Source organism: Eumetopias jubatus, unplaced genomic scaffold (genome assembly GCF_037043125.1).
Source record: "Eumetopias jubatus isolate StellerSeaLion01/CBP00866 unplaced genomic scaffold, mEumJub1_p1.0 scaffold_12, whole genome shotgun sequence".
Lineage (NCBI taxonomy): Eukaryota > Metazoa > Chordata > Mammalia > Carnivora > Otariidae > Eumetopias > Eumetopias jubatus.
In genome coordinates, this window is record NW_028274818.1 from 21,241,959 (window position 1) to 21,256,590 (window position 14,632).

General features: G+C 37.1%; 1 protein-coding gene across 4 annotated transcripts in view; it reads left to right on the forward strand.

The window, feature by feature from the left end:
• The first annotated feature begins 324 nt into the window (after nt 1-324).
• The window catches only part of CDC73 (cell division cycle 73), a 199,926-nt gene continuing 185,618 nt past the window's right edge, over nt 325-14,632 (forward strand). For 2 of the 4 annotated variants that reach the window (XR_015766571.1, XR_015766572.1), the window contains exons 1-6: nt 325-606; nt 3,015-3,120; nt 5,906-5,975; nt 10,547-10,609; nt 10,693-10,745; nt 14,057-14,145. Coding sequence is in view for 2 of the 4 variants with exons in the window: in XM_028104683.2 (XP_027960484.1) it covers nt 476-606; nt 3,015-3,120; nt 5,906-5,975; nt 10,547-10,609; nt 10,693-10,745; nt 14,057-14,145 (512 nt within the window). In the remaining 2 variants the exon portion in view is untranslated. The remainder of the gene's footprint in view (nt 607-3,014; nt 3,121-5,905; nt 5,976-10,546; nt 10,610-10,692; nt 10,746-14,056; nt 14,146-14,632) is intronic. The other 2 variants (XM_028104683.2, XM_028104681.2) reach the window with 2 other exon arrangements.

Consider the following 14,632-nt stretch of genomic DNA (forward strand, 5'->3'; position numbering starts at 1 on the left):
GTCGCTAGCCGCGTGCGCGCTGCGAGGGAGGGAGGTACGTGTCCGTACGCGTGCGCCAGGCAATATTCCCCGTACGTGCGCCGTACGTGGGCGCGGTGTCCCGGCGCTCGGAGTTTCGGGCCGACAGTCGGCCCAGTGCCGAGCGGAAGTCTGGGAGGGGCGTGTTCCTGGGCGGTCGCGGCTCCCCCTGGTGGTGGCCGTGCAGCGCTGGAGGCGCGCAGTCAGGCGTTCTCCGCGGGCAGCCGGCGGCGGGGCCTTGCCTTCTAGCGCGGGGTCCTCGGCGGCCTGGGTGTCTACTGCCCCAGCTGCTGTCGTAGGCGAGGACGGCTGCTAGTGCGGCTGCTGTTGGTTCGCGGCGGCGGCGGCGGCGGCGGAGGAGGAGGAGGAAGAGGGCGAGGCGACAGGGGAAGAAGGAGGCAGGCGCGGCGGCGGCGGCTTCGCCCGGGGCGGGCGGCGGCGGCGAGGGGGGGGGAAGATGGCGGACGTGCTCAGCGTCCTGCGACAGTACAACATCCAGAAGAAGGAGATCGTGGTGAAGGGAGACGAAGTGATCTTCGGCGAGTTCTCCTGGCCCAAGAATGTGAAGACCAACTATGTAGTTTGGGGGTAAGTCCGGCATGGCTGTGGCCTGGGGATGGCCGGGCAGAGTTGGGCGCCCCCAGGCGACCTCTTTCCTAACCCCTCCCCCCGATTCCCTTTGGGGATGGAGAAAAAAAAAAACGGGTCTCTGGGTAAAAGTTTTCCTCTAGAAAAGAAGTTACACTTTTAGGTGAGGAGGGAATAGGTGCGTCCGGAGTGGTCCATTTTCCTTAAGTCTTTTGGGACGCCAAAGGGAAAGGTACCAAGGGAGTTTCTGGACTTTTCTAGTTCATTTTTGCCGGTCTGTGTCGAGTGTTAGTGTGTGTAGGTGCAGAAGAGGGCACACCGCCCGGTCCTGGAGACGTCTTTTTGTGTTCTTCAGTTTTTTCTTTCGCTTCGAGGCTACCATGTGTTCACTATCCCTGCTGCCCCTCGCAGCCCCTGGTCTGTTTCTTTTCCTTTCGTAATTCCCTCAAGAAGAGAGAAGGGAACCGACTCTGAAGTTAGAACGGGAAAAAGATTTGGTCACTTTGGAAGAGTCCTCAAAACCCGTGTTAGAGGGGAAGGCATCCTCAGGGAGAAAGTTACTGGTGAAATGGGGTGAGCTCTGCAGATCTAAGTAAGATACTGATGGTGGTGGGTGATTTTAGGAAATGTGTTTTAAAGAGGAATGTTTTGGAACGTTGATCTATGCGGGGTTTTCTGAATTGAAGTCATTAAGGAAAATATCTAGAAATAGGTCCTGTAATCGTTTGGGGCCTTTTTAGTGATGTTTCTGTCATTGGTATTTCATTTGGATAATTAGAACTTTGGGCCAGAACTTCCATACTCATTTTGCTTGATTGAGTGGGAGCACCAGGCTTTATGATGGAAAGCTAGGGAAAATTTAGTTTGTTGGTTTCTAGTTTTTTGGCCTTGAGGGCTTATGATTTGATTAGCTTTATGAAATGTTGATGCAGTGACATCATTCTGAGTTTCCTGCATTTTGTTCTTTCACCCAAAAGAATTTGCACAGACACAATTGTATTTGATTGGAATTTTAACTGATTTGTTTTTTTCTTTAAAAAATGGTTAAAGAGTAGTCACAGTGTAGGGTGGTTCAGTCTGAGAAAGAGAAAAATTTCTTAGCATCTTGGTTCCTGACTCAAAGGAGGTTAACTTAATCAGAGTAGATGAGATAAAACATTACTTGGTAAGAATTGCATTCTGACCCTTAAGAGAGTAATCACTTCTAGCTTGGGGTATTAGAAAAGGTTTCATAGAAGTGTGTTTGGGATGTAGATGTGCTACAAATTTTTCTTGAACAACTGAGTAAGCTTTAAAGAATGGGTGAAGAACTTGAGGGTGACATGATGGTTTAGGTCTTAAAGGACATGCTTAAGGGCATGAGAGCTGGAAGGGAAATGTTTTGGTAGTTCAGTGAAGCTGGTAGTGAAAAGGGACTGCTTAGGATCGACTTCAACTTTAACAACAGTGAATTACACTAATAAATACATTTTCATTTCATTTATTCATCTCTCTGCATGTGTACATATGTCCAGCTTCGTAACTAAACAATAGTTATCCTTATTGCCTGCTGTACGTTGTGTTACTTTGCTTTTTTATATCGTTTAAAAAACCTGGTTACCTGTATATCCCATTTCATAGTACAAAAATTGGTAGTGATATATGATTTGAAATATGTCAATTTAGAGGAAAAGTGGAAATGCAGGCTAGAGAAATGTAGGTTGGGGCTGATTACTTTGGGTTGTATTCAGATGAATTTAATACATTGACATTTTTAGGTGAGGATAATGTAGTAGGAAGGGTGAGATTGGACACTAATATTGTTGAGCAAATAGTATTACGTGCTTTCATTAAAGAGCCTGCACCTCTAAACTGCATTGTTTTATCACAGGTAGAATTCAGTATGGTTTTACATCATTGGTTTAATTTGAGGGATGTCATAAGAATTATACCTCTGAAATTCATTGTTGTGTTTACTGTAAGAATGTTGTTAAGGATGGTGTTTAGCAGTATCTTACTTAGGAGACATAGGATAAATTTCTTCTAAGTTTAGCACTGGCAGTAGTTGTGCTTCTCCTAGTCAGTTTGTTTTCTCTTGTGGATCCTCTCCAATCTGTAAATGATTAGATTTCTCTCTCTATTGACAAAGACCAGAACCAAATTTGGGCCAAATTCTAAAAAATGGAGAGGTGTACCTTAGAGGATGAATATGGTATGCCTTCCTTCTTGCTTTTTGTCATTGTCTACCTTTGTGTTCTGTTGCTTTAATGACAGTTCCACTTACTAAATTTCATACTTCATGGGTATTTTTGTTAGTCATGTTAAATCCATTGTTGGGTAGCAAAGTAAGTATAGATAAATTCATACATATAATTAAGTCCAAGGAGTTGAATTAAAATTGAATAAAAATCTTGTCTTAATTATTTCAGGACTGGAAAAGAAGGCCAACCCAGAGAATACTACACATTGGATTCTATCTTGTTTCTACTTAATAATGTACACCTTTCTCATCCTGTTTATGTCCGACGGGCAGCTGTAAGTACAATTCATTTTAAAACTTTTTTGATTTTTTTTTTTTTTTGGATGGTAGGTATCATTTTGTCATTGTGCACTGAAATAAAGTTCTCAGACACCAGTCTTCTGCAAGGGAGAACAGCCCGGCAGGGCCGCTCAGATTGGTGTCTGAGAAGTTTATTTCAGCACGTTTGGCGATCAAAGAGGGACCTCTTCAGGACTCAGTAGAGTCCCCGTCCACAGTGCGGACAACATCATTTGGCATGGATCACTTCCCTCATGGGTTTCAAATCAAGAGTAAAAGGTTTGTCAGTATGAAGGTCTACTGGAGGGTCAAAATTAGATCACTGTGATTTAATGATTTAATGCAGATTTTTAAATCTATGACTTTCAGGTAAAACATGGGCACTGTTTACAAGAACAGAAGTTTTGAAGGCATTTGTAGGAAAGTTTTAAGAAATTCATAAGCCTGTGGAAGGACCCTGATATTCAGAACTCTAGTTTAATCTCAAGACTTTTTGGGGGGCATCAAAAAGAATCAAGATTAACAGACAACTTTAAAAAAATTAAACTTTTAAATAGTACAGTAAACATTTTTAATACTTTATTGACAAACTCATTTGTTTTCAGTTTTGCCTGCCTTCAGCATGTCAGTATTTGAACACTGCATTTCTGAATATGAAATAAATATTCAACATCTAATCCATATAGAAGAAGTAATATATAAGGTGAAACTACTTGGGATTTGAGAAATAGTGGGATAAAAATAATGGTGTTTCTATAAACTTATGTTACCTCATCTTAAATCTTTAAAAACTTTTTTAGAGTTAGGCAGGGGTGCCTGGGTGCCTCAGTTGGTTAAGCGACTCCCTTTGGCTCAGGTTGTGATCCTAGAGTCCTGCATCGGGCTCCCTGCTCAGCAGGGAGTCTGCTTCTCCCTCTGACCCTCCCCCCTCTCATGCTCTCTCTCTATCTCATTCTCTCTCAAATAAATAAATAAAAACTTTAAAAAAAATAATAAAAACTGAGTTAGGCAGTAATTAGAATCTTTTGTTGGCTACATCATTCATTTTGTGGTAATAAAGATGATCCATCTACTTGGTTTAGATTTAGAAATTATATTATTGGGAAATGGTGGTAGCATGTAACTGATGGCTGTAATAGTTACCTTTCTTCACATAAGATTTAAATCTTTTGTTTTTCTTAAATACTTCACAGATTGAAAGGGCAGAATTCTATAATTCTAGGGTTCTACAAATTTTGTTTTTTCCTCTTTTGTGTTATTTGCTCTTTCTTGTGAGCAGACCATTTCTGAAATACTTTTTCTTGAGCTATAGCTACTATTTTAGTGAGTTGACTTGTATCTTTAGCAGTTGGCTGTATTATGTCCATAATACATTAGTAACCAAATGATGAAGAGTGTTATCAGACTTAGAAGTAGTAATTTAAAGAAAATTAACTTGGGCGCCTGGGTGGCTCCGTCGTTAAGCATCTGCCTTCGGCTCAGGTCATGATCCTGGGGTCCTGGGATCTAGCACCACATCGGGCTTCCTGCTCAGCAGGAAGCCTGCTTCTCCCTCTCCCACTCCCCCTGCTTGTGTTACCTTTCTCGCTGTGTCTGTCTCTGTCAAAAAAACAAAAACAAAACTTAAAAAAATTAAAAAAAAAAGAAAATTAAAATCTTTTAACTATTTATGATATACTCCATGTAGACTAGCTTTTAAAAACAAGCGCACAAAAACCTGTAGGGTCTTAAATGTTTATATTCCCAGCAGAAATTAAAATTTAGCCTGCCCTTTAAAAAAAAGTTAATTTTAAGTGATTAAGTATAGTTTATTTCTATCATCAAGGACCGTGTGCAGAATGGTGCAGTAGTCAATATAAGATAATTAGCCAAAGGATTCTTGTTACTTCATTTTTGCTTATGTAAAGTGACAAAGGGATTTTAATTTATAATCTTGCAGCCACCAGTCATTCGTGTACTCAGTTGTTGTTGATATTATAAAAATGATAGGAAAATTGTGGTAATTACAGGATTCATTGAATTCATGGCCCGAAGATGACTTGGTGACTAAAGTATACAGTTTTGTTTTGCATACCTCTTTACAAACTGCTAATGTAGGAGATTAAAGGAAAATATCCATTTTACCAAAATAGATGCACTATCCAGGTTTAATTTTTTAATCTTTTCCCCTTCCTTACAGATTTTGTATACACTCAGGGGTAAGAAACAAATGTGTAATGTGAAAAGTAAACAACCGCCATTAATGGTTTCCTATATAATCTCCTAAGTTTTTTCCCATGCTTAAATAACACATACCTATTGTTAATTATGAAAACTTAGGTAGTTAGTGTATTTTGGAGTTCAAGTAGAATATTTTGAGGAAGTCTGTTTTGTGTTTGAGGCCAAAAGGCACTTGGGAATGTGTAAAATGAGCAGGCAATAGGACTAAAAAGATAATTGCCTAAAGCATGCGAAGTGTCATGAGTAAAATAAAATACTTAAGGTAAGCCAAGGGAACAAAAAAGATTGGAATTGATATTTTGAAGAGGGATGGGTCATTGTTTCATTTCTAATGGTTATTTTTTTTATATATACTTGAATTTCAAGAATGAATTATTAAAGTTAATATTCTTAAATTTTTTCAAGACTTTTATTGGTTTTTTTAGCCTAGTTCCGGAAAGATAAGATCCTAAGTAAATGTTACTGAGATACGTTGGAATGAAATTCATACATTACATAATGTTTGTCTTTATTATGTTTCTTATAATTGTTTTGATAACTAATTTAAAATTTTGACTTCAGACTGAAAATATTCCTGTGGTTAGAAGACCTGACCGAAAAGATCTACTTGGATATCTCAATGGTGAAGCATGTGAGTAATTTTTAACTTGCTCTCACTCTTAAATAGCCATTGTTTCTTTCCTTCCCCTGTGAAATGAGAAGCAATGGAAAGAGAATTTGTATTTTCACTAAAAAATTAACGTACCAGCAACATATGTGTGCATATACTGTCCATTCTTTTCTGTTATGGTGAATGCAGTATTTTCGCTCCTAAGGCCAGTCACCACTTCTCTGTCTATAGATTCCATTTCCTTTCACACTCTGAAAGACTTTGCCTTTGTGAATTGTTGCTTCCCTTTTACATCATCATCATCTTTCTTCTTTTCTCTGCATTCCCTTTAAAATGCATACTGTAAGATCTCTCATTTAAAAACAGGTTTTTGACCCCACATTCCTAGTATCTACTGTCAAATTTGTCTTCTCCTTTTTATTGCAAAATTCTTTGTTAACAGTTGTATGATATCACTGCCTACTTCTTGAATCCCCCACTCTAATCTGACTTTCCTACTCACCATCTCACTAAAATTACTGTTGTAAGGTCAACATTGACTTAGGGGTTATCAATTCCAACTAAAGGAATTGATATATAATCAACACTGTTGATTACTCCCTTTTGGAAAGCCTTTCTTCACTTGGCATCTAGGGCACCACACTTGATTCTCTTTCTATTCATTGTCCATCTCTCATTTTATTTTGCTTACTTATCTTCAGCACTGACCTATTCCTAAGCTCAAGTTGTAAATCCACTGTCCACCTCTTTCCTTGAATATATAATAGGTATGTGAAATTCAACATATTTGAAATAGAATGCTGATTCCCTCCTTCTCTTCACCCCTTAAACAAAACTAAAATAACAGGTCTGGTCTCCCAGTATTTCCATCACAGTAAATGCTTTCCCCTTCACGGAGTTGTTAAGGCCAAAAACCCTGGAAAAAATCTTTGATTACTTTGATCAATTTCATGAACAAGTCCTTTTCTTTAACTTTAAAAGTATAACAGTTTCTTAACCATTCCACTCCCACCCTGTTCCATTCTTCCCCTTTAGACTTGCATAGCTTAAGGTTCCCACTCTATAATATCTCTTATAGTCTTTGCTTACCCATTAGAGTGACCTGTTTTTGAAAACGCATATAAACTTGATTGTGTCACTTACCTGCTCAAGCCCATCCTGTGGCTTCCTGTCATACTTAGAATAAAGCCCACACTCCTTATCCTATCCTGACCTACGTGATCTTGCTTCTGCCTAAATCTCTGTGGCCTCATCTTCTTGCAGCCTTCCTTTGCTCGCAACAGTCCAGTCTTGTTGGTTCTTTTAATAAACTATCCTAACTTTTCAAGCCTTTGTACTTGCTGTTTTCTCTATGTTCAGTTCTGTTTCTCTACATTGTCACATGTCTTTTTTCTTACCACCTCATTCACATCTGTGCTTAAATCTTCTGTCAGAAAAAACTTACCATTCTAAAATACAGGATAGCAGTGTTTTCCCACATACGCCCATCTATGTATAGCATCTTCCTGATTTATTTTTCATCAAATCCCTTACATTGAGTTGAAATTACATATTTGTTTACTTATATATTGTCTGCCCCACTAGAGGATAAACTGTAAGAGGGCAGACAGTTGTTAAATACCCAGCATTTTAGAACAGTGGTAAATAGTGGGTGCTTACCTGTATAAATGAGTAATCATTAACTTGCTGTCTTAAAAGAATATGAATATAAAGAGGTATAATAAATTGATCTATAATGTAAATTGATGAGTATGAATAAATGGATATAATCTTAGAATAATATGAATAAATCAGTATAAGACTGATTGGTCCTAACCTTCCTTGGGGGAGTTTACTACCTTTAAGTCATTAATAGCTGTCTCATCACATACTGTGCTCCACGGCTTTAACAGTAAGATTGATTTGCACAGAGTCTCTTGCATAATGGAAAGACCATCATCAAGAGTCTTGTCTTTCTGTACTGTCCTCACTGAACATTCAGCGAGCTCTTATGAGTGGTTATTCTATTTTTTTATTTATTTATTTGAGAGAGAGAAAGCGGGCGCCTGTGCACGAGTGGTAGGGAGGGGCAGAGGGAAAGGGAAAGAGAATCTCAAGCAGACTCCTCCCTGATTGCCTAGCCCAAAGTGGGACTCCATCTCACGACCCTGCGATCATGACCTGAGCTGAAATTAAGATTCGGACGATCAACCGACTGAGCCACCCAGGCGCCCCTTGAATGGTTATTCTTAAAGGCATTGTACTCAGTGCTATACAAAATGCAAAATTCGTGTCCTGAACATGCTTACCATCTTGAAAGATAGACTGATAAAATAAGGGTTAAAATCCGGGCAGAGGATTGAGGCGGGATTCTAATTCTGCTGTGAGGAGGATGGAGTTGAGGAGGATAGGCAAAGGCTTTTTTTTTTTTTAAACCATATGGTGCACTTGTTAGATTTTTTTTGCTTCAGAAGATCTGGTATAGAGTCTAGGATTCTCTTTTTTTTAAAAAGTGTCTCAGGTAAGCTTGATAAATAGGCTGGTTAGTGGGGGAGAGTACTTTAGGGCAAATAAATGGTTTTTCTCTTCAGAATCCAGAAAAAAGTTCCCCTTTACTCATCCATGTCATTATCTGTAGTTTCTATAGGACAAAAAAATTTAGTCATCAAGTATATGACTTGATTTTGTATATGACCAATTTTATTTTATTTTTTTAAAGATTTATTTTTATTTTTATTTATTTGACTGAGAGAGCCAGAGAGCACAAGTGGGGGGAGATGGGATGGCAGAGGAAGAAGGAGAAGCAGGCTCCCTGCAGGGAGCCTGATGTGGGGCTCTATCCCAGGACTCTGGGATCATGACCCAAGTTGAAGGCAGACGCTTAACCGACTGAGCCACCCAGGCGCCCCTCCTTTGCTATTTTTAAAACAAATTGTTGAATGGTTTAATGAACAAGTTGAGGAAATCTTAAGACATTCCGTGTTCTTAGACAAGAAGACATAACAGCCTAAAGATGTCAGTTCATAACATAGATTATATATTTAACATAATCCCAATAAAAATCTCTACAGTTTTTCTTGAGGGAAGGGTGGAATAGACATGATGATTCCAAAATCCATTTGGTAAAAGTAAGTGTCATAAAAGTTTGGAGAAGAGCAATGAGAAAATACTATTCTAGAGTTCAGAACTTATTATAAAGCCCTAGTAATTTAAAAAATGTGAATAAACTGATAGAACAGTTTTTTATCTGTTAAATATTAAATTATGTGAATTTGACACAACTAAAAAGATAGGTCAAATCAGTGGGGGAAAGATAGGATTATTCAAGTAATAGGTTGGTAAAAATTAAAAAGTTCTGTATTATTAAAAAAAAGACCTGACAAGTTGGGAAAAAATACTTCAACTCATCACAGTGAAAGGATCAGTCTTACTGATAATATGAAGTGGTCCTAGAAATACATGCATAAAAGACCAACAACCCAATAGATTTTAGTCATAAAATTCAAAGAAAAGGTGATGAAATCATATGAAAAATGTTTATTTCACTCAGAATTATAAATTGAAACTGTACAGAGATAGCATTTTTTTTTTTACCTCATTGACAAAAATTTATCAGTTTAATAATACACTTTTGAGTCTCTGAGGAAACCGATACCCTAATATATTTTTAGTTGTAGTGTCAATTGATACAACTCCCGCTAAAGACATTTGGCAGTATCTATTATTACAAAATCAACCCAGAAATCCTACATCTGGGACTTTATTCTAGAGGTATATTTGAAAATGAATGAACAATGTGTCATTGTTTGTAGTGGCAAAAACCTGTTAGAATTGAACTGCCCGTGGATAGATAGGGAACTAGTTAAATAAATTGCAGTTAACCCATACATTAAATACTTTGTAGATTTAAAAAGAAAGTTAAAGAATGCTCCACATACTGATATGTTGGAGCTCTATTGTTAGGTCAAAAAAGAAAGGTTCAGGACAGTGTGTATAGTATGCTACCTTTTTTGTTAAAAAAGGGGAAAAATAAAAGCATAACTTTGTATTTCTTGTAACTACAGAAAGAAACTAGAAAGATACATGAGACTGTCAAATAGTTATGTAGGGTGGTGAGAACCAGGTGGATGGGGACTGGTACATCCTTTTGTTAGTTTCATTATTTTGAACCATTCAAAAATTAAATGATTTAATTTAAAACATATTTTTTACCAACTGTGAATAACTAAAAATTGCATTTTTTAAGGTGAATGCTAACTTAAAGCCTTTTCCTTTATACATATCTTTATGTATTTATGTTCAGATACATTTTATGTGCATGTGTGGTAATTAACATCAGAGTATATGTTCTTTGAAGTGACCAGTTGATTTCAGTCAGATTCTCAAAATAATTTGTAAGCTAAATTATTAAAGATATTTGTCCTTTTACAGACTTTTAAATACAGATTAATCTTCTATAATGTTTTTATAAAACTGCTTTAAAACTTTTTTTCCTGGGGAAATCACTGTATATAAAGTAAGAAATAACAAATATTGAGCATTTCACTTGTAATAATGTCAAGTGTGTGTGTTCAAATATTGGTCTTCTCACGTAAATCTTTTTAACCCTTCAGCAACATCAGCAAGCATAGACAGAAGTGCCCCTCTAGAAATAGGTCTTCAGCGATCTACCCAAGGTACATTTTGTCACATATTTATATTGAACTTTCAAAAACTTACTCCAGAACTATGTACTTACTTACTTTTCTTTTCTTAAAAGTGAAACGAGCTGCAGATGAAGTTTTAGCAGAAGCAAAGAAACCACGCATTGAGGTAATGGGACTTTATTTTAAATGTGAATTGTAGTATTACAAAATTGGGTTTGTATATGAATAAGAATTCTTTTTCATAGTTGTCCTAGGAGGTTTTTTCTGGAAAAATTGTTGTAGTATAATGAATGTTTGATTAATAGTAGCTTGAGCTATAGTTTGAGATCTCTTACATAAGCTGTGTGTTGGACAAAACACTTTCTTTTCTTTTATATCCTTATTAATGAAAGTGTTGGGCTAGGTCAGGAGTTGGAAAACTTCTTCTGTAAGTGATCATATAGTAAATATTTTAGGCTTTTTGGGCCGTTTAGTGTCTGTCCAACTATTCCACCCTGCTGTTACAGTGCGGAAGCAGGAAGAGGCAATACATAAGTAAACTGACAAGGCTGTAGTCCAATAAAATTTTATAACACAGATGGTGAGCCTGCCCTTCAGTTGTAGTTTGCCTACCCCTGGAATAAGATGGTGTGAGAATTTGCTTCACTCTTAAGAACTGTGAACATGAAGTGCTTGTTACAGTTATTTCTTAAAATACTGGTGTATATTAGGGGATACCTGGATGGCTCAGTCAGTTGGAACATCCTCCTCTTGGTTTCAACTCAGGTCATGATCTCAGGGTCGTGCACTCAGCTGAAGTCTGCTTGCGATTTTCTCCCTCTGCTCCTCCCCCTCCTTGCATGTGCCCCTTCTTTCTAAAATAAATCCTTAAAAAAATACTGGTGTATTAGGTTGCATGTTTTTTGTAGTGTTTTATAGCCAGCAAATGGAATACTAATATTGGTAAATAAGGATAGTTCACATGAAATAGAAGCTGTATAAGAAATGCAGTTACCTTTAGAAAGAAAAATCGTTCAACAGCTAGAGTACTGCATAAGAAAGTTAGGCCTTAGAAATTAGCTATTTATTCAAAATTTTTAACAAGCCCCAGATCAATTACATATAAAGACAGTGGAAGATTATGTACTATAGGTACAACTTAACATCTAAGAAATGACTGAACTGGTCCATGTATCAATTAATAATATAGAAATAACACTTGTAGTCATCACTAATGTTAGTGTTACTGGAAACCATAAATCTTTTCCTTTCACACTTGTATAAAAATCAAATAGTTGTACCTTTTGCGTGCTACAGAAACAGCAAAGCATATGTAGTTAAGGATAAATGGTAGATGTTAAAGGGACAGGGTATCGGTAAGTATGTTCTATATAACCATTGACAGAATTTGATGCTAAAACAGTACAATTTTATTTTAATTAATTATAAAACAATTTTAATTAAGCATACTCTGAGACATGGACTTGATGTTTTTTAGTTAATGATCATAATGATAATTACCTCATTGTTTCTCCTCTGTTCTGGGTTACTTTTGTATACTTTATGTATATTAACTCATGTAATCCTCAACCACAACCCCCTGAAGTTGGTGGTACTCTGCATGTCATGGATGAGCAAACAAACCCCTCAGAGAGAGTAAGTTACTTGTTGATGTTCACAGAACCAGGATTGGAACCCAGACTATCTGGCTTCTAGCCATTCTACTGTATATACTGACTACAAATTTTGTAGCAGTAAAACGGAAGTTTTCACCAGCTCTATCTGTATGAAAGAAGGTTGTGACCCAATGTGAACAAAATGAGTGAATTTATTTATTTATTTATTTATTTATTTATTAATTTTATTTATTTGAGAGAGAGAATGAGGTAGAGAGAGAGCATGAGAGGGGAAAGGGTCAGAGGGAGAAGCAGACTTCCTGCTGAGCAGGGAGCCCGATGTGGGACTCGATCCTGGGACTCCAGGATCATGACCTGAGCTGAAGGCAGTCGCTTAACCAACTGAGCCACCCAGGCGCCCCAATGAGTGAATTTAGACACACTACTTATTTGGAAAAATCTGAATTTACAGTTTGATGATTTGAAATAAATCAAACATGACAAAAATGCTAATTTACTAGGATACCATTAACTTGAAACATCAGCAAGAAATATAAAATGCTTTGCAGAGTATTTATAGAGTTAAAATGCTTTACATAAACAGCTATGTTACATAAACAGTTTTCAGTTCAGTGTATATATATTGGGAACCTGCAAGGCACTGTGCTAGGAGAGAAACCTTGAGGGCAGAGATTCTGATCTAATCTGATTAAAATCTAGGCTGCAGTTGTCTTTAAAATCAGTAGTTTCCTAAGGAACTTGAGTAATTTGTGTTATACCTTCATTACAAATGGCTAAAATTTAATGCAGTTTGCTTCAATACTATCTTTGCCTTCATGTCAGCAAAATGTTTTTTTAAATGATAGGTTAAAATGTTTTTTTAAATGATAGGTTAAGCACGCCTGGGTGGCTCAGTTGGTTAAACCACTGCCTTCAGCTCAGGTCATGATCCCAGGGTCCTGGGATCGAGCCCCACATCGGGCTCCCTGCTCATGCAGGAAGCCTGCGTCTCCCTCTGCCTGCCGCTCCCCCTGCTTGTGCTCTCTCCCTCTCTCGCTCTCTCTCTCTCTGTCAAATAAATAAATAAAATCTTTGAAAAAAAAATAAATAAATGATAGGTTAATATTAGAGCATGAATTGGATGGAGCACATTGAATATACTGCTTTTTATACAATATCATATTTTGTTAGCCATAGACACTAACCCTGTTCCTTAGTTTTCTCATTTGTTGAATGTGGGCATTGAACTAGATCAAGTTTTGTTTTTAACCAAACACTTTTCAGACTGAATTTTATTTGAAATTCTAACGTGCGGGTTAGAGAAAAGCTGAACTACCAGGGTTGAACTCAGAACAGTGGCCCATGAGGCACTTTGTAGGAAATGCCTAATGTTCTAAGGAACATGCTTTGAAAACATTCAAGTTTCACTTCTGGTCATCAGAAATCCTGATGGATTCAGGACCTGGAGCAACAGGTGCAAAAAACTATCTCCAAAATGAAATTTTTGACTGTGGTGAAGGCTTTTCATAAAATTTAGTGATAAATTTTCCTGAAGAGAAGGAATTTATTAGTGGTATAATAACTGTATGAATAAAAATAGATATGATACATTATGGGAAGAACGTTTAATCATAGAAAAAAGTTGCTGAAGTTCTTTGGTAAGCTTTTAATCAGTTCTACTCTTATGTGATCCAACATGTATTTATTATTGTTGTCTTTGTGTAACTAGAAGTAATCTTAAAATCAAGCTGACTTAAGGCCAGCAATGCTTGGCATGTTATAGGCAGGAACTTACGTAAGGAAAAGTTACATGTTTTTTTTGTTGTTGCTCTACAAGTTAAATAAAAATGTGCAATATTCACTAACCAGTGATTATTTTCAGGATGAAGAGTGTGTGCGCCTTGATAAAGAGAGATTGGCTGCTCGTTTGGAGGGTCACAAAGAAGGGATTGTACAGACTGAACAGATTAGGTAAGATTTTCTTTAGTAGAAAGTGTTAATTGTATATGGAAAAGGAGATATTAATATGTTACCTACATTTACCTTTATCTCTTGAATTTATTATGTGCTTCTGTGCCCTAAGTTCAAAAGAAGATGTGTGGGCATGTTTTATGGTAGGGGAGATTGAAAGTTAATTATGCTTTCCGGAAAGCCTTCTTGGTTCTATTACCAAATTGATCTTCCCTTTTTTAAAATTACTCCATAACCAAGCCACTCATTTATTTTGTGATCTCTTGTTGATTTATAGCAGAGGTCAGCAAACTTTTTTTGTGTAGTGACACATAATTAAATACTTTCAGCTTTGAAGGTCACATGGGGTTTTTTTTCGTAACTAATGCTTGTGGTAGGGAAAGCAGTCTATGATTGCTTCATTCATAAAAGAATTGGCATGGCTGGATTTGGCTTGTAATATTTTGTTGATCTCTGATTTTTACTATAATTGGAATCACTTCATAAT